Genomic DNA, 20,721 nt, shown 5'->3' with positions numbered 1-20,721 from the left:
GTGTTTTTTTTAATTAATTAACTAATTGTTAATTTTTTAACTCATGGACAGATACCTTGTGGACACATGAAAAGGGATGCAAGATGTCAGGATGCTCCTGATCTTATTCAAGACATATTTACATATTCTTAGAGGGCAATATACAATGACCAAAGCAAGAGATAAAGTTGCCATCATGGGCACAACAAAAATGGAGATAAAAAGTAACCATGAAGACATAGCTACAAAGCAAATGGCCTGCAAAAGAAACATAGATGATCTGTATGAACACAAAACTGATTAATTTAGGAAACAGCCATAAGAAAAGTAAAAATATGAGACACCAAAATGAGACATTAAATTCTGCTGCAAAATCACAATAAAGAGACAAAGTATAGAAACATGTAAATAAATGAGCCATAGGAAGTGAAAGAAAACCAACAAGTATATCTTTTTAAATCTTTTTATATTGAAAGGTCAAACCGGAAGCAGTGCATATTTTTGACGGTGCTCCAGCACAGGTCAGGAGCCCAGCCCGGAGGAGAGGATGTGGATATGCTGACATCTGCAAGCCAGCGGTTTCACTGGAATACGACCGCAGTCAGACTGACGGACAACGGCCCCAGCAACCCCGAAGAAACTTTGAGACATGTAACTTGCGGAGGAGGTAAACTCTCAGCAGCTAACCGCGTCTTTTTTTTTCTTTGAATTTTTATACCCAAAACAAATACTTCTTTTCCAACTTACCGTTACGGTTGTCTGTTAACTTTATATGTTTTGTAGCTGATAATTTGCCAGTTAAATGTCTGCAAAGTGAACCAGTTTGACAAAGATCCAACGCTGACTATTAAACCGAGAAAAGAGCGTTAAGCCGCGAGCAAGTTGGGAAAGTTAAGATTTGTTGTTATGCTTCCGCCTCGCTGCTGCGCTAATCTGCATATTTGAAGCGACTTCTATCGAGAGATCAGCCAAATCTTTCGCCCTCTCTGTAGGGAGTGTGAGACAGATACCGATCCTAACGCCGATTTAGTTTGACAGATCTGCAGACCTGTTGCTGAGCTGTGTGTTAAAACAGCAGCTGCGCTCGTGACAGTGTCTCTCTTCTCCTTTCAGCCTCTCCGTTTTCCATCAGACACCTTACTCTCCATAAAACCAAATGCAGAAGCAAAAAGAAAAGTTGGATCAGTGGATTAGATAGGCCTTAGATAGAAGGAGAGAAGGACACACGGCAAAAGTAAGCGAAGTATTTTGGTAATCCAGTTTGCTCACGTGAAGCGCGAGAAAGGAAGTGGCTTTGTCAAAACCTTGTTTTATAGCGCTGATGGTTTATTTGAATGTGTGTGAGAGGAAAATGTCTATGTCCAACCTTTAAATAAAAAACATCTCTCATCGCAGACTGGCTTGTTTAAAACACTTGCTGTCAGTACTCAGTTTGGGTTGCTGAATGGAGTCAGTGGAAAGCTGAAAAGGGCCTGCTGGTTAGTGGGAGACATGCATTTTTTTTTGTCAATTGTTGTTTGTGCAACCTGTTCCACTGTTGCTCCCTTTACCGCTATTTCTCCTTCTCCGTTGACTGGTCGACAGATAAATGAGCCATATACTGTATGCATGACATACTAGTGATTCCTGGATAGGCAGGAAGAAGAGTGGGGGACTTGAACGTGTGTGATGTTGTTTCCTCAGCACATAACATAAATTACTGAGCCATCTTTCTCATCGGGGGAATTTGTGCCAGAGATTGCAGCTCAGGAAGCCAATGCAAATGTTTGTCTTTAAACAGTTGTTTTGTGACATTCTTAATCGAAAAGCGGCTCAGCATTAAAACTTCACCACCCCTCCTTCCATCTGCCCATTCCAATAAGCTCCCCAGCATGGCTATCAGATTCAGAGAGTGTAGAAGGTGTGATGGATAGGCAATAAAAGAGGGTTTTGTCTGCAGGCGTCTCCATTTTGAAACCTCAGGAGTCCAGAGTCCTCTGGCTGGAGCCCAGATCAGAATGAAAAGGCTCTGCTGCCGCTTTGAAGGACTCACAGTGAAAATTAGATTTTGTTTGACTTCATACCGCAGCTCTGTAGACTCTTCTGCAGCACTCTTAAGCAGTTTTCTATTTGATATATCAGCTTTTTCTCAGAGGACAAATTGTTCCCAGACTTCTTTTTTCTGTGAGGTAGAAAATCATCACTGGATTGTGGTTTAGGAATCACTGCTTGTCTGGCAGGGGCAGGCACAACTGTAAATAGTGCCTTGCTCTAATATTAATGCAACACAATTATATGCTTACATCCAGTTCAGTGTCAACATGGATAAGTGGTCTGTTTTTACCACAGCCCTCCTTTAAAGTTCAGAATGCTAAGCTCATTTGTCAGACATATGAATGTCTGAATTGCTGCCTTTGTGTATCATCAAACTTGAGCTAATCCCCCTCCCCTCCCCCGTTTTTATTTTTTTAGGCAAAGGCGGATTTGTCCTTGTGCAAATATTTTTGTCAACCTTTAATTTCAGCTTAATGGAAAAGAATAAAAAGAGGAGCCTTACAATATACTAATCCTAATTTAAACAAAAGCCTTGATTAGACCTGACTGTTTGAATACTATTACTTCTTTTCAATCATGCATGTACTTCGATGTAAAGAAGTTGTACAGACCTGTGTGTTTGGTTGTATTTCAGCAGGGAAGAGAGCTGGATTAAAAGATGGGAAAAATCACAGAAGCTAAAGATGATGTGTGAATTCAGATTGTTTCAAAAGTTGCTAAAACTTTTCATTTTAAAAGGTAAAAAAAAAACAAAAGTTTTTCCACAAAAGCCTAAAGCGTATTACATTTTCTTTACAGCGCTCGCACGCATGAGAATTAAGAAGAACTTTAATGATCTCTGCAGGGAAACTGCTAGTTAAGTGCGAATGAGGTGAATACAGTCTTCACAAAATATCTGAAAGCTATATAAAAAAGGAAGTGCATGATCAAAGCAGTGATTTGAGACTTGCTGTATTAACAAACACCATTGGTCTAACAAACAGTACATCTCACCAGAGTTTATCACACTCAGTTTATTCAGCAGATCACTGAATTGTGAGCCATAATTTAGCCTCATCCGTCTGTACAATTTGTATGTAATGAGCCTTTAACACATGATTGAGTTTATGATTTCTGTGTTGATTACTGCTGGTCTGGTCTATTTGTGCAGCAATCTTTGGGGTACATGTGAATCAAGAGGCAGACGCAGTCTTGTTTGTGTGTAGGTGTTGTGATGAACTGCTTTTACATGAAAATGGGTTCTTACTAGCTTAGTTAACGATTGTACTTGCTGAGTCCTATGATTGGTGTTTTGTTAGTGACCAGCTGAATTGCCTTATTCATAATTTGTCTCTGACATGTGATTACAAAAATATTTTGTTTGATTTTTATTCCATTTTTTTGTTTTCTTTATTCTAGATGTCTGTGTCCTGTAGGGCACCCTGAAGCTTGGCCCGTCACGGTGCTTCCGTGGCGCTGTCCACCATGAGGGGGCGCTGTTCTCGAAAACTAGGTGTGCTGGCGAAGGCTGGCTTCCTGCTGTGGCTGCTGTGGCTGGGCTATCTTCTGATAGAACGCTCCTCTTTCCCCTTCTCCTCCTCCTCCTCTGTACAGGAAGACGATGAAGAGCACAATCATTTGGCAAGGCAGCTGTCTATAGAGAAGAGTGGGATAGATGGGCAGTTGGCCAGGCCCCTCTATGTGAAACCATCTCCAGACAACAGTGCATCAGGGGAGTGGGGTCGGGCCACTCACCTTAATCTCAGCCCTGAAGAAAAGAAACTGGAACAGGAATCTGTGGAGCGCTATGCTATCAATATATATGTCAGTGACAAAATCTCCCTCCATCGACACATCCAGGACCACAGGATGAATGAGTGAGTTGGTTAAAAATAACAGAAATGCCCAATCAGTGCTTTCTTTTCATTGCTTTATTTGAGTTTCACATGGCCTCGGATGTCGCCTGTAGCAGAAGTTTTGCCAAAAGTCTGACTACTAATGGAGATTAAGTTGAACTCTTCAGTGGAACGGGTCTTCCACTGACAGAAACAAGGATTGAAACTCTTGTGATGTATTGCAGGATTTATTGAAGCTGGTGAAAGCAGCTCTCTGCCTGAATGGATTTACTCCATCCACAGCTATTCTCAGTCCTTGTGATAAAACACTTGTGTGATGTCTTTTATTAGTAGTTTCCCCTTCTGCTTTTGCCTTATCCTTTACTGCCTCCTATTCTAATGAAACCCAGATGTAGCTGTAGAAGAACCATAATTTCAGTGAGTAAAGACCATACGTCTCTTTTATTTGCCCTGGAGTGCAGCAGTAAATAACAGATATGTTTGTCCTTACGTGGAAGTTTAATTTTCCCACATTTTTTAACATTGAGCACCTTCAGTAGCTACTGAAATGACTGCATAGCCAGCTAAAAAGACTCCCTGAGCTCCTTGCTGGCCTAAAAAAACCGTGTAGCTGGTTGAAAGTCACACCCTGAGTTTATTTCAAGATGGTGTTGAAACAGGAGATATCCTTATCAAGCCTTACTGCGATAGCATTACATGACTATCGCAGTGACTGTTTTGTGGAAAACAAACACAATATAACAGCGAATGGCTTTGGCTTTTGCACATGCTGAGTCTTTGACAGGTTATAACAGTCGTGTCCTCTGCCTGTCGCCTAGTGAGGTGTTGTAAACCAGACGTAAGTCATACAATAAAAGAGATCACAACAGATTAAGTACAGTAGTCATATATGACAGAACATAGCAGTCCTCTAGGAGTTTCAGAACTAATTTAGCTCATATGCTTCCACTTATTTAGTGGATGACATTAAGACTTATTTACTACAAATAAATAGCTGTAGTGTGAATGAATGTCAGAGAACATGGGTTAATGTTACACAAAGCCAGAAATTTGTGAATGGATGTTGAACTTCTGTTGGCAGACTGTCTGAGGTGGGGTTAAGTTTCTGGTTGGCTTTAGGCCTAACAACACTTTGATAAAATGTGTTATGTCCTGTGTTTATATGTTGTTATTTACTACCTGATGTGAATCTCTGCTAGATGTGCTGTAGTGCACTCCTCCTCTCCCTAGCCCTCAGCTCGCATAGACATAGAAAACCAGAAGTTCTTGAGTGGCTGATACACATCGCCATGATGCATCAGGTCTACAGAACTGACTGAACACATCACTGGCGGGTTTCTGTTAATCCATACTGTTCGCTGTGTTATCAACTGATATTTGCCTGTTTTCATAAAGACGACACAGATTACTTGTAATAAAATACAATGTCTGTAGAATTTCTGTCTGATGATATAACTTACCAGTTTTTTTTATCTGTGCTGGCAAACAGTAAAGTCTGATGACAGAAGGATGTCTTCAGAGATATATTATATCCAAGAGATGTTCTCCTGAGAAAGAGATTTATTTATTTTCCTCCTGCCCCAATCCACGTCCTCGGGACCCCCTGCCCTGCATGTCTTAGACGTGTTCCTACTCCAACCCACCTGATTCAAATTACTGAACTTCCTCATCCAGTTCTTTGCAGCCTGTTAACAAGCCATCCTTTTTATTCAGGTGTTAAAGTAGGGTTACATCTAAAACATGCAGGGCAGGGGGTCCCGAGGACCTGGATTTGGAAACACTGCAGGGCTTGTTTTTGGCTAGCAAAACTACTTTTTTAATATCCTGTGGCAACACTACTTAGCCTGGATTGTTCATCTAACACCAGTAAATGTAAATGGTTTTATTTACTTCAGCAAGACTTTCATTCCAATTGGTTTTCATCCCATTGATCTGATTAGTTAAAGCTAGCTAACAACTGAAAGTAGGGCTGGGCAATATAAACAAAGTTTTACTGTACCCTGCTGTACAATTACAACAAAGCTTCTAATGTCAAGATTTTCAAATATATACAGACTTTTTCACTCGTAATATAGAATGAAGGAATATTGTTTTTATTGAAACAGCTTGTTTTGAGTAAATCTGTTATTTTTCATTCATTTTGTTTTAACAGAATTTAATATAATAATTTAATTTAATATTAGCCTACATCTACTTTAATTTCAGTCAACTGTTTTAATGCACATGTGCTGCTGATCCTTAATAAGAGTATATTTAGCACTCAAGGCTGTCAATTAGAACTGTCTCTTTGGTTACTTGATAAAATATATATATATCGTGATATATCATATATTGTGATTCAGGTAAAAAATATTGAGATGTGAAATTTGGTTTAATTTTCCAGAAACAGGTATGTTGGCTTAGCCAGTTGGTTGTCTAGCTTCCTGTTAAATCTTTGCTGGTGGTGCTACTCTTATAACATGTTATACTATCAGAAAAAAAACATACTTTTTTCTCATTTTCTGAAGTTTCTAATTAAAACCAGCAACTTTTCTATTTTCATTCTGTTTTGTGGCTTCTGTTTGGTCTCTTTTCATCCCTGTTTGCTCTCATATTTGTGGTCTTTCTCAGAGCATTGCTGTGGTATGTTGCTCATTGGTGTGATAGCCTCCCACCCCCCATCCATATTTCTGCAGCACTTTATTGTTTTAATGATTGCCATCTGGATCAAGACCAGGCGTCTCTGCCTGCCACACGAGTAGCTCCATCTTCTACAACCATTTAAAGAAAAATTATCTCTCACTTGAATGGGATTATTTAGATCTCTCATGATTTTTTGTAAATATGCACTGAGCATGTATACTAATGCCTATGTCAACTTTGTCTCTCTCCCCACCCACGTAAACACACACGCATACCTCAGATGCCGGAATAAGAGGTTCGACTACCGACGTTTACCTACCACATCTGTGATCATCGCTTTCTACAACGAGGCCTGGTCCACCCTGTTGAGGACCATTCACAGTGTGCTGGAGACCACGCCTGCCATCCTGTTGAAAGACATCATCCTAATTGATGACTACAGTGACCGAGGTTTCTCACACACACACAAAATATGGTGTATTTTGTGTCTTTAAAAGTAAAATAATGCTGATCAAAGCTAAGGAAACAACGGGCACTGAGACTCTTGGCCTGGTCAACTAAAATAAATGAACTGAACTATAAAGACTCAGTCAATAAAAGACTGGTACATTTAAAGATGCTATCTACTGAGTCAATATATTCCAAAAGTAATCAGAAAAACATCTTCTGAACCAAGTCAGGACACAGGTCTTTAATGAGAATGAGGTGAAGAGGGAGGCACAGCGCCTATGAAAATGTTGATATTTCAGTCTTCTACAGTAAGTATTAGAAATTAACTGCCTTTTGTGGGCTTTTGCTCTAGTTTCTGCTTGTCTCATTCTTAGGTTTCATGCTTGTGCAAATATGGGGTTTTTGTTTTGATGGTAGCTTCTTATTTCTAATCCAGTTTATGAGGACAAGACAAAAAAAGGGCTAGCATTCACTTCATTCTCAAGTCAGCATCTGTGTGCTCCAGTTCAGACCTTCAGCACGAGCATTCTTCACCTCTGGAGCAGCATGTGTGACAAAATAGTCTCAACTCAGAATGAGCTCACTGGCTTTTAGAAAGCTCTCAACCACATCAGACAGTTTTCATCAATGGAATGTCTGGAGACTTGTGCTAACTCTGTGAATGATACTAGGTCTCAGAAACTGGATATACTGTAGGAGTGTCTTGCCTGTCGTAATGGAATTAGTATAAGAACCAAGCCAGTCTAGTCTGTGTGTATTAGAGACATTACACTAGCTGTTATTACATCATTTCCTCTCCTCTAACCACTGTTAGCAAATGGAATGCTAGACATGCCACTCCCGAACCAGAAAGGTTACTGCAAACAGACGGCAACAAAAAGGACTGACAGGCCTTTTTTTTTATTGCTTTCAAGTCAGTTGAACAGGGTCCAGCATCCTTTGACCTCAACCTTTAAAAGATGCCAGACCTTCAGTAATAAACTGAGGGTGCTAGTGTTTCCAAAACCACTGAGCGCTAGCACTCAACTCTGAAGCATTTGAGGTAGGTTATAGGCTTTTCATACCTGAAATGACTTTTTTCCCCACCTTTTCCAACAAAAAAAATAGACAAGCAGGTACCATAGCATATAGCCAACAAGGTAGGTGCCCAATGACTTATGACGGCCTAACCAACATCCAAAGCAATAAAATAGGACAGTCACAAAACAGAATAACAAAACAGGACAAATAATAATAATCTTGATAATATGATAATATTGACTATAAATAAGTAAATAAAGAGCAAGTTAGGACAAAAAATAAGAAAGAAAATCAGCCAGCTAGTAAAAGTGCAAGACAGCTGTACTCATCCACAGACATCACAATAGAATAATTATTTCCCCAAACTAAAACAGAGAGTTCTGTCTGGGGTGACATGGAGATCTGTTCTCTTAACAAAATTAAAAGACCCCATATGTGATAAAATTTACTGAAGCAACCACCTAATGTCAGTTTCCCCCAATTTAACAAAATACAGAGCATCTCCCATCCAGTGGGTGTAACCTGGGGATCTTGTTGATGTCTAATACAAAATAGTCAGTCTTCTAGCCAATATGACATCTTTTTTGGTGTGGTGAGAGAAGGCGATGTTGAAACACCACCAAACAGTGCACTCAAAGCATTAGGTTGGATTTTCACACTAAGTACCTCTGACAAGGTATTAGAAATCTCTGACCAGTAACTTTGAAAGTGTGGGCAGAGCCAGAGAACCCGAATGAGGTTTGCAGGGTACTGCTGACACCGATCACAGGATACCCATACCCCACCATATGTCCTGACCAAGAATCCAACTTTGACCTGCAATTAAATTAACTAAGCTAATATAAATAATAAAAAAGATTCATGTATTGTTTTGTAAATCCTTTTTAAAGAAGAGGATTAAAGGTGTTTTGTGTGTCTGTGTGTGTTTGTGTACAATAGGCTACCTGAAATCCCAGCTAGCTGAATATATCAGTAGCCTGCAACGTGTGCGGCTCATTCGCACTAACAAAAGGGAGGGACTGGTACGGGCACGTCTCATTGGCGCCACCTATGCCACAGGTGACGTGCTGACATTTCTTGATTGCCACTGTGAGTGTGTCCCTGGCTGGATTGAGCCGCTGTTGGAAAGGTGACAAAGTTTGACAATGAATCTGAACAAAAGCTTTCAAAAGGCCTTGAAACTAACAAGTTTCTTTGTCCCCTTTGACATTTTTTTCTGCTTACTTGTGGCTTTGCGTTCAGGATTGCTGAGAATGCCAGCACCATAGTGTGCCCTGTGATTGACACCATCGACTGGAACACCTTTGAGTTTTACATGCAAACAGATGAGCCCATGATTGGAGGATTTGACTGGAGGCTGACCTTTCAGTGGCACTCTGTCCCTGAAGTGGAACGAAGGAGGCGCAAGTCTCGCATTGACCCCATCAGGTAAGAGTAAGATTCTCCTCAAAGGCTGATTGCATGAGCGATCTCTTTATCAGATTGGCATATTCCAACATGGAGATCTGCTTTCAAAACTTGAATACACCGCTAATGTTGCTGCTAATTTGTCATATTACCATGTAGTATTTACATCATTTATTACTCCCTAACACTGTAACATATCGTTATAACTGCCTGTTTTTTTTAACATTCCTATAATGATATGAGGTTCCTGTTCCTGTGTCCCCACAGGTCTCCTACTATGGCAGGTGGATTATTTGCTGTGAGCAAAGCCTATTTTGAATACCTTGGCACATATGACATGGGCATGGAGGTGTGGGGAGGAGAAAACCTGGAGCTCTCATTCAGGGTGAGTTCAGTTTTCCATCATCAGAGTAAAGCCTCTGCTTATCTACCACAGTGCTATTTAGTAAGATGCAACTAAAGCACAGCTTTTGAAAATATTGGGAAAGAGTGACTAATCTGACTTTTGTCTGTTGCCAAATCCTCTGTCCTCTGACAGGGCATCCATTCATGCAGCTTGTTTGTCACCATGATAAAGGAGCAGACTGTATGCTGAATGAATTAGAATTTATTGACATGTCATTACCAGATTAAATATGCCTTCGTAGTGTAAGCCCCCACTTCATAAGTCTAACAGCTAACTGTCAGTGTGTAGTAGACACATATGTGTCAGATCACAGTCGACCATGGCATCTAACTGATATTGACTAATACCTTGTAACCCTGGTGTTGCTCTTTACTTGTTCGGCAGATTTAAGACTGTGGCGTTGTGAAGTGGCTGTTCCCTCATAGTGAATTGTTTTGTACATAGAAACAAAATATGCAAATTATTGGGACTTTTTCTTTTTTTTTTGCTATACATAATTTATTTTCAGCTAACTGTTTTTTTTTGTTTTAAGTGCTAAAACATGATGCTGCACTGTTAAATTGCTTGTTTAATTAACAAGGCTGCCTAGCTGAAGACCTGAATATCTATCCTAACTTTGTTAAATTTACGATTCTATTACGAGTTCTCGTCTTATTTTAGGTTCACACACTAGAACCCCTTAATAGAGTTTACTTTAAAAAGCTTTGCAGTGGCTTGCCATACTTTTCACTCAACTTTTTTTTAACAACTTTTTATTTACAGTATATGATTTAGAAAAGCAAAAGCAAAAAGAAAGTACATGACAGATAAAAGAAAGTAGTCCCTTTGACTAAGTCAAAGCTTAAAAAAAAATAGAAGCGAGAAATGACCTGATAGTCTGATTGATAAAGAAACAAAACTCCTTTTCAGAACTACAGAGTCATAAATTCTCTACAGGAAACAGTTATTTATTTCCCAGACATCATGGGAACAATTTGAGATAATTTAGCAACAAATACAAAGCGAAAAAGTTTGATTTAGAGTTCTTAAAAATGTACAAAAACAAATCAAGTTGAAGAGAAAAAAATCAATCTACATCCAAATGGTTTATGACACCACCTCATCTGTCACATGTAAATTTCTGTAATGACTCTGATTAACAGGGTTACCAGTGAATTTAATTCAGGCAGTCCTTGACTAAAATATTTTCCCAAAAATATCAAATATATTGGACCCACTTAACTTTTAAACCCCTAAATCCTAAACTGGACCTAATGTTAAATTACTAAGTCTAGTTCAATGGTCATTGCTGTGGAAACAGATGCTTTTTGGTACAATTCTTCTAAACAAAACAGCTCAAACTTAAACTTAACAATCATAATTATCACAGCTCAGTTTTGTAGTCGCCCATTCATCTTTACACCGTCACTTTTTTTGTTTTACACTGTCATTGACAGACAAATTCACATTATCAAACAGGCCACAATTCTGTTATTTCTGAGGTGCATGAGATCCCCCATGTTTCCCAGTTTCCTAATAATTTGTTGAATTTCATATAAATACTCAAGTCCAAGGGCTCACTTACTGTAGTGACATATATATATTTATATAAGATCTACCCCTGAAAATGCTCCGGATGAATAAAGACACTGCACCTGTATCATTGCTTATTTTTTATTTAATGTCTGCACACTGTTTATCAGTGTCGTTATCAGTGTCGCAGCCTCCACTGAAAGGATGGCAACACAGTTCATTTTCTGCTTCTAATAGTTCAAAAACCATAATCACTATTTAATCTTGTTGTCACCAAAGTGTAACTGTATAAATGGATTAGTCACACTTATTTTGGGGTGCAATATACCGATAGGAAAATGAACAAAGGGATGTTTTCTGTGGTGATGTGCACCTGGAATCCACAGGTATGGCAGTGTGGAGGCAGTCTTGAGATCCATCCCTGCTCGCATGTCGGCCATGTTTTCCCTAAAAAGGCCCCTTATGCACGGCCCAACTTCCTCCAGAACACAGTTCGAGCCGCAGAGGTTTGGATGGACTCTTACAAGCAACACTTCTACAACAGGAACCCTCCAGCCAGAAAGGTAGGACACTTACAAAGCTTTTTAAACAGTGTGTTTAGCTGCATGAGTTGTGCTCTTGATGTTTCCTTTGTTATATTTTGTCCGGTTAATTGCTTGCTTGTCATTCCATCGACAAATGCTAAGTCGAAGCCCTGAAGTGATGATCGGTTACACCTTGCAGTCGCAGTTAATATGACACCGAGAGCAGCTTAACCTTGACGTTAGATTAAGATGTTTCAAACGATATTATTCATCTGTCTGGACGTCAACACATGATCTCACACTGTCTGGCTCACTGGGTCAGACCTGAGTATACGTGTGTGTCTGGGAGGGCATGTGCAGATCTGTGTCTGTGTGATATGTGTGCCGTCCCTCTCAGGTCTCAGCATTGAGTGCCATCAAAAATTCATGTATCTCAGTTACACCTATCTGAAAAATTCCATTATTAATGTCAAGGATCTTTGATCAAACAATAAATTACCTGGTTGAGGGAGATTTAACATAGCTCTGCCAGATATGAGCTGCAGTTCCAAAACTGTGATGCTGCTGTTTTCAGATGCAGCTGTAAATATACTGTGGGTTATAATAGTGAGGGGGTAAAGAATTTTGAATTTTAATTTGGGTGTAATAAAGATAGAAGCACAAGGACGGACAACTACTTTACATTATTTTGGATTGATTTACTGACTCTGTTTATTCTAGTGAATATCTATAATCTGAACATTGAGATTTAGAGTAAAATGGTTCAACCATCATTAGAGTTTTTAGGATTAAAATAGGAATAAAAGTTTACTTACTTTTTTTTTTTTTTTTTTTGAGTAGTAGTTATTAAATTACCTTTTGTCCCAGCAGTCTGTTCTGAGTATGGTGATGCTGACACACTGGTTTGGCCACTAGTTTGTAATAGAAATAACTGTGGCGCTAGGATCTTACATTCCTTTCTCAGGCAAGGCAAAAGATGAAGGTGTGTAAATATCCTGAACTCAGGTGAAGGTGAAGTTCCACACCTTAGTGCACACCTGCTGGTTTGTGTCCTGAGGATCTCATTAGACTGTTTGTATTTAGTAGAGTGTGACGCAACCAACCAGGATGTTCATGTTTGCTTCATTGATAATGATGTTTGTCTTTTAGGTGTAGTAATAAAAATGTCATTATTAATACATAACACCATTCTCTCCAGTACAAATGGAAACAGAACATGTGGGCATTTTCTAATCAGCCCCAACATTTAAACTACCTGTTTAGTACTGTGCAGGTCAGACCTGTTTAAACAGGTCTGACCTGTGAAAGCATTGACTGTGCAACTGTCATTTAAAGAATATAGTTGCTTTGATGGGTTATATATGGACTGCAGCCATTTAAAATAAGGAAGATAATACATCCTGCCTTTCACATAATGGGAACAAAAACATCATCAGATCAGGTGATCTTCCATTTCTCCCTGGCTCATTTTTTAATGCTAACATGTCCATTGTAAACATTTTTATGTTTCACCGGGTTCAGCTTGAGCACACCAGCCAGCATTAATGTTTTCAGCAACTTAAACTGTCACAGCTGTTACTGAAGGGCTGAAATCCCTTTGTGGAGACAAGGTGATCTGGATCCCCTCTCCTGGGATAAAGTGAAAGTTGTCTTTCTCAACATTTTAATGTAAACTATATAACTAAATATTTGTGGTAATTTAATTTACATTTGAAATATTTCTGCTTAATTACAGACACTCAAAGATTGTTATGTTATCCTTTTGTTTTTGCTTCTTCTACATTAACATCAGGAATGGTGATGCTGTCTGATCTGTGTTTAACCTTTAAGTTGTCGTTGCAATGAGATAACAAGTGTTGTCCACTTCACTTGTCACTAGCTTTCATATTCTAACTGATCCATGTACTTTTCAGGAGACTTATGGGGATATCTCAGAGCGGCTGCTGCTGAGAGAGAAGCTGAAGTGCAACAGTTTTGACTGGTATCTGAATAATATATACCCTGACCTGCATGTACCTGAGGACAGGGAAGGCTGGCATGGGGCTGTAAGTGTCTGCTTATCTGATTCTACTATTTATCCTGTTAGCACAACATTCGTGTTTTAAGTTTAATGTTGATGTGATCAGAGATATTGAGCATATTTGAAATGCGAGTGCCTTGCCTGAAATTCTTGGCTCAGTGTTGGATCTTAGAATAAATACATTCCCGTTACTATTGTGTGTGTTTGTGGAGAAAATAATACTCCCTAGAGCTAAATCACTTGTGGTCTGTTGTCGAAATTGTTGAAACTTGTTGGCAGTAAAGATGCACAGTGACACAAGCTGAGCAGAAAGCATATTTTAGAGCTAGAGGTCCTGGCATTTCCATTCTTGAAGCTAAATGATGCTGAAAACAAGCAAGTAGCAGGAAGAAATGTGATTTTGCTTCTTGTCATTTAGTCAGGTGAGTAAATCTAGCCTGGTGTTGCTCTGTGTGTGGGCAAGATTAAAAGTAAGATTAGAGGTTCTTTGCCGGAGTCAATGCTGTTTCCACTTCTATAATGAAACTATGTATTGTTCTCTTGCCAGGTGCGAAACTCAGGGATCCCATCTGAGTGTCTTGATTATAACGCTCCAGACCACAATCCCACAGGTGCACACCTTTCTCTGTTTGGCTGCCACGGCCAGGGAGGCAACCAGGTACATCAAGCATTTTTCTTTATTTATTTTACCTCTTCATCTCTGTCACGCTTTTGGCCCAATGGGAAATCTTTACTTAGTCCTTACCCCAAAACCAGCCCAGTAGGTACTGAATTCACATATAGTGTATAAAAAAAAAACCCCACAGCTTTTAAAACTGCTTTTGAAAAACAAAGGCACTTTTAATCTGATTTCTTTCCAACTGTGTTGATGGATGGTGTAGCAATCAGCAGGTTATTTTCTGCAAGAGCATATGTTTATTACTGGAGTCAGAGAAAAAGCAGAGCTCTCTGTAGAGCCTTAACCTGCTTGATATGTCTGATTGTTGCACTGCATCAGGTGTCCCCTGGCCACAAAAAGCACCATGTGTTCCTGAAAATCAATGTTTGAATAGCTCCCCTGTGAAACAAAAACCTGAAGGCCCTTCACCACCACCCTCCTGCTCCCCCCCTGCCCTGGCCCACATAAGAACCACGTTCCATTTAAAAGATACATGAGCCTTGCAGGCAGAATGAGTGGCACAGCCTGGGTAAATAAGTCTAAAGCCACAGACAGTGGCCATGAGTAAGTCTTTTATTAGAAATGACCATTGCAAGCCTCGATGCACCTGAAAGATGCATGAGATGTGAAGAGGAGGACGGGAAAGTATGAAGATTGATTACCTGACCCTCGTTTAAAGGGTAGCCCAGGGAGGGTTGCAGCTTTTGTCCTGCTAGGCTAATTTGTTGAAATGACACCCGAGGGGAAGAGTTGGGTTTGTCTTCATGTCTGCTTGATTGAGAGGGCCAAGCCCTTGTCTTTACTGATGAGATCCTTTGACACACAACACACAGACACACCATCCAACGCTGGCTCAACCAGGACATGATCCCTCAGCAGAGTAACAGAACAACACCCCACTTGTCACTCTAGAAGAAATAAACGTCAACCTGAACTATTTTATGTATTATTATACATTTTTAAAGAAGTTACCCACGTAAAAGCATTTTAAATATCGATTTATAAATACAGAAAAATAGCTACATAACTTGGTCTGTCTTCTGCCCCAGTACTTTGAATACACTTCTCAGAAGGAGATCCGTTTCAACTCAGTGACAGAGCTGTGTGCCGAAGTACTCGAAGGCCAGACTTCCATTGGGATGAGGCACTGTCCTCGTGATAGAGAACTCAAGCCTCCCAGTATCATCTGGGAGTTCAAAAAGGTGAGAGATTCATTTCCACACAACCAGTTTCTCATTCTCTCTCTCATGTGCTCTGTTTATACAGACGTTTATTCACAGAGTGGCATTTCCCTCAAAATCTAATCTGGAAATTTCCCTTTAATCCCATCAGGACGCAACCATCTATCATCCTCACTCAGACATGTGTGTGACAGCCTTCCGCACAGCTGAGGGTCGCACAGAAACCCAGATGAGGCGCTGCAACCCGGCCGACAGAAACCAGCAGTGGAAGTTTGAGTGGTAGAAGGAAAAAGTGAAAATGTAGCAGGAACATTTAAGTGACCTTCTGTGACTATCATGCAGTCGCTACAGTGGATGTTTTTCTCCATTGTGCCCGATTTCTTCACAGCCCACGTCTGCAGTACATTTGAATGGGATTGGCAAACAAAAAAAAAAAAATGCCTTGAACATGTCTGTTGAAGCTGGTAATTTACCCCATTCAGTGCTTTTATACCCATATGAATATATGCAGATTGCAGCACAGTGGGTGAGAATAGCAAAATAAGATTTAATTTATCCTTTTCAGAAAACCAGCTGTTGCTTTCATCCAAGTGCCTCTGCAACCAAAACGGAGCATATTGCAAACCTGAATTAAAAGCAGTGAAAATGAATAAATTGTCCTCCACACAAAGAAGTGCCTTAAAAAAATTACAGTTTGTTTGAAGACTAGCTGCAGAATCATGTTGCACCACAGAATGTTACCTTTATGTGCAATTAATATGAATTATTATTGTTGAATCTTATTGCTTGTTTGTATGGTTGTCAAAAAATAATGTAAAAGTTGGCTGCTAAAAGAAGAGCTAGGGATATAAGGTCAGCAGCATTTTGCCCCTTACTAGTTACTTCCTGAAATATGTGAGAGGTAAACAGTGAGCGAGCTGTGATCATACTACCCTACTATTTCTTGCCTGTGGTGCCAGTTTCATGGCAAAATTCTGCCTGAACAAGACTTGAAGAATTCATTAAGCATTTGAACCACATTTTGCCCCACAGAGCTTAGTGGGTTGATGGGAATGTTGTAATCTAGTCTTCCCTGCTGTGTAAAATCAAGAATAGCCTGTAAACACATCTGTCGCTCTGCTTTTGAAAACCTGTCATCCTTTAAAACTCCTGTGTGCCAAAATGAATTGTGCCGGCAGGTATCAAATTTATTTACAGCATTTGTAATGCTAAAAGCAAAACATCGCTGGTATGACGGACTTGTGTTAATTTAGTCACACACACACAAAAACAAAGCTTAAAGGGAGCACCTTTGTGCCTTGTTGTAAACTGTACTTGAAACTGTGTCAAAAGCACTTCTGTTTTGTTTTGTGTAACTGAAGATTTTCCACTCATGCTCTAACAGGATTCAAAGGTCAGGAGATGCAGTGTAACTGCTGTCGAGACCTGAAGTCAGTTTTCAGCCTTATTTATACCATCCTGACTATCACAGAGCAATGTGTTGTGTCTTTAGTTCTTTGCATCCGTGAATATGAGATATTCATACTTGTCAGCTGATGCGGTTTGTAAATATGAAACATGTTTGTGTTACATTTGTAAATAATCTTTGGTTTAAGGGACCAGAAGGGGGGAAGTTCTAATGTAAACGCCTCTAAAACTACTGATAATGAAAAAGGGAAATTGATCATTTTAATATGATGGTGGGCTGATATGGAGATTGAGTGATTAAAAAATGAAGATAAATGTTATAATAATAAAAATAAAAGAATAAAAGCAACCTAATCCAAATACAGAATGTTCTATTGTTTTTTTATCATTTCCTTAAAACACACTTATTGTTCAATTAAGTTAAGTATAACAAAAATACAGCTAAATAAGCTGTTAAAATTCCAATCCTTGTGTTTTTATTGAGCCAGAATTTGAGTTATTTATTTTTCCTGAAAAGGGTAAAAAGAAGCCACTGCTTGTCCCCTCTGTTCTCTGTGGCCAGACAAGGACCACATCATTCATAGTTGTTTACTGCCACCTACCGGCAGCAAAGCAAAATTACACTCACTGTTAGCATTAGACTCCAGGAAAAGGTTTACATGAAGAGGTTATATTAAAAGGTTTCCCAACCTGTATTTTCCCCACAGTTATGATTTGTTTACAAATTCCAGACATGCTGCCAGTCTCTCTGGGTCCAAGCAAAGGTGATGCAACACAATGGTAAACATCCCATATTTATTTGGGAAAAAAATATTTTAGTTCCAAAATATTATTTGCTCCTTGGTACTACTTTCAGTTAAATAAATTCTCGGTTCTGTTTTAATTGATTTTTTGAGAACAGATGGTGAGTTAATATTTATGCTAATCAGAATATCAAATGTCACATCTTTTAAAAAATAAACTATGATCAAAATTTGGACCATAATCATTGGACAGATGAGGTTATATTTTGAGAGAAAGAAATAATCATACTTAAAATCATAAATGTATTTAATCAGATCACGAAGTAAGCATGACCAACTTAGTGTGGCCTCAAGAAAGAAATTCAGGACTAAACCTCGTGCTTCCCCTCCATTGTTAATCTTGGCAAGACAGGGTGAGGCTGGCCGCCTGGAAAAACATCAACAGGGAGCACATCACTACAAAAGACGAAAGAAAAAGAGTAGTATACACATTCATTTACATAAATGATCCTGTTTCAGTTTAGCTGCAGACAGGCCCAGATCTGTATTTGTATTTATTGTCCTGCTGCTGTCAGCATAACTTTTATGCAAAGTTTATCTTCCACAACTGGTGTTTCTTCTTTCTGTTGCAATCTGCTTTCTCTGCTTCCCTTCAAACAAGAAATATGTGCCATTTTCTGTTTCAATCAACTCACTGAAGCAACATCTTATGGTCTTTCACAGACAGTAGGTCTTCAGGAATTTTCTTTAATGTATTTACTCTAACATCAAGGAACCTATAAGAGAGCACCACTCAGTAAGAGAAACTGAGTCAAGCAGGCGTACATCATGTGAATCACATCCCTCAAAGCTTTTGGTTGCTTAATGACAACCATGTGTTTGCTTCGCTCCTTTCTCTTTTCTAGATGTGTTAGTCATCTGGAAACTTTCAGACATCTTGTCCTTTATCCATTCCACCCTTCCTTTCGGGAGAAGATTAGGAAGATTTGTAGAATCATACAAAAAGTCAACCAGTACTCTGTGAAAGGTTTGAACACACCCAAATTTAAAAAAATAGTTTTATTTAGAGGAAATTGTGAATATCATGCATGCAGGATGCTTTGGTTTATGCATGTTTAGGTGATGCTGATGATTCATGATGCTGGTTTACATAAAGTGAGCATGGGACAGGCACAAAAACACAATATTTATTCATACATTGATTCGTTTATATGTGCTTAAGGGAAAAAAAGAGCTATTTAATATTTCATTAAACACTGATGCCTCGATTGAATAGGTTCAACCTTCAACATTTCAACAGCCCTGCAAAGACACAAAGGAAATATAATTAAATCCAAAGGTGCAAGTCATCCCTGTTTTATTTAGCATTTTTCAATTAATACTTTTACTCCATCTGTCTGTTGCATGGAAAACATGATCCATCATTCTGTCCTAAATGAAAGCTCCTCCATCCATCCACATTAATATTGTGTTTGTGACAGACACGACCAGCCCAGTCTACTGTGGGATATTACGACACTACAACGGCTGACTTGTTACCTCCCCATGTCTCTTTGTAGTTTTTATAATATGGGTGCTCAATCAAACAGTATGCCACTCAAATTACCTCCTGGCCTTGAGTGATCGCCTTAATTATTTAACATTTTAATTTGCTTAAACATACATTTTGTGTCAGATTTCAGCTTTGGTGTCAAGAGTTTTCATATCAGTTTCATGTGAGTGACAAATGGCTTTCATATAGTATATGAATTAAAACCTCTGGGTGGATGATTTTGAGGCAGGTCCTGGGTCTCCCAGGGTCCATGAAGGTGTTTCAAAGATGGTTATCGGTGCGTTAGGTGCAGCTGAAGGTAACTGTGATAAGTTTTTAGATACGCCTCTAATGAGTTTTGGGGATTAATAACCATGGCTGAGGTTGGGATCATTTCCATATCAGCCAATTTGGATTAGAGCAATATTAATGAAATGAGTGAAAACTGGGTATCTGGGCAACACATTCAGGATGGATCATCAAATAAATAAATAAATAAATCTTTCCAGGAAGCACAGGACAGACACCGGAAGTGTACCTTCAAAAGTGCATAACTTAATACTTCAAACTTGATCAAATGGTAGTTTGTGGTACATCCGTGGAAAAAAAAGAATAAATATCGTCTGTTTAAACTGCAAATCGCTAGCAATTAAACTACATACAAGCTCTAGAAACTTTATAGAAAGCAATCAGTAACTTTGTTCAGCAAAATATAAAGCAGAAAGTCTGAAGTTCCTGGAACTTACACTGTCTAACCAGCTGACATGGACAAACAACACAACACAGCTGGTTAAAAAAAAGATCAACAGCCACTTTTTTCCAGAGAAAACTGAAGCGAGCCAAACTACCTCCAAAAGTACACCTACTCCTTTTCTACAGAAGCGCCATTGAATCCATCCTAATAGTGCCACAGTGTGGTGTACCAGTTGCACAGCTGGACAGTAGCTATACAAACAAACTAAAAAAGACAGCCTGTAATATCCTCAAAGAGATTACCAATCCCAGCCACTCCCTGTCTAAACTGTTACTATCTGGCTCGTAGTCCAGAGCTAAATAAAATTCAACTGATTAATAAACAGCTTCTACCCAAGAATTTCTCTACTATAACATAATATACCTCACAGCTTCCAACACTACTATTGTCTTGCTTAAGCTGCAACTTTTTAAACGTAGTTTCATTGTACATTTTGTAAGACAAAAAAGATTCATTCACTCGTTCATAAATCCATAGCAGTAGCCCATATATGACATGAAATGGATGAGCAAGCCACCAAGCTATATTTTGCTATACATCAACCGGAAGTGTAGCTCTGCAGCTCTGCTAGCTTAACCGTTAACTTGAACTTCAACTCCAAAGTAATAGCTAGGTATTTGATTAATTGATATGTGGGT

General features: G+C 39.1%; 1 protein-coding gene across 1 annotated transcript; it reads left to right on the top strand.

Moving 5' to 3' along the window:
• The first annotated feature begins 500 nt into the window (after positions 1-500).
• poc1bl (POC1 centriolar protein homolog B (Chlamydomonas), like) lies at positions 501-16,142 on the top strand. Its single transcript, XM_042011763.1, has 11 exons — positions 501-646; positions 3,412-3,869; positions 6,751-6,920; positions 8,880-9,069; positions 9,183-9,368; positions 9,615-9,732; positions 11,652-11,828; positions 13,703-13,834; positions 14,357-14,467; positions 15,517-15,669; positions 15,800-16,142. The coding sequence occupies exons 2-11, from the start codon at positions 3,478-3,480 to the stop codon at positions 15,929-15,931; spliced, it is 1,761 nt and encodes a 586-aa protein (XP_041867697.1). The 5' UTR covers positions 501-646; positions 3,412-3,477; the 3' UTR covers positions 15,932-16,142.
• The last annotated feature ends 4,579 nt before the right edge of the window (positions 16,143-20,721 follow it).

Source organism: Melanotaenia boesemani, chromosome 17 (genome assembly GCF_017639745.1).
Source record: "Melanotaenia boesemani isolate fMelBoe1 chromosome 17, fMelBoe1.pri, whole genome shotgun sequence".
Taxonomy (NCBI): domain Eukaryota; kingdom Metazoa; phylum Chordata; class Actinopteri; order Atheriniformes; family Melanotaeniidae; genus Melanotaenia; species Melanotaenia boesemani.
This window is presented reverse-complemented; position numbering and strand designations above follow the sequence as displayed.

Coding starts and splice junctions, on each gene's coding strand:
- poc1bl (XM_042011763.1), top strand. CDS start 3,478: ATGAGGGGGCGCTGTTCTCGAAAACTAGGTGTGCTGGCGAAGGCTGGC. Junction 3,870..6,750: donor CAGGACCACAGGATGAATGA/GTGAGTTGGTTA, acceptor CGCATACCTCAG/ATGCCGGAATAAGAGGTTCG. Junction 15,670..15,799: donor TCATCTGGGAGTTCAAAAAG/GTGAGAGATTCA, acceptor TAATCCCATCAG/GACGCAACCATCTATCATCC.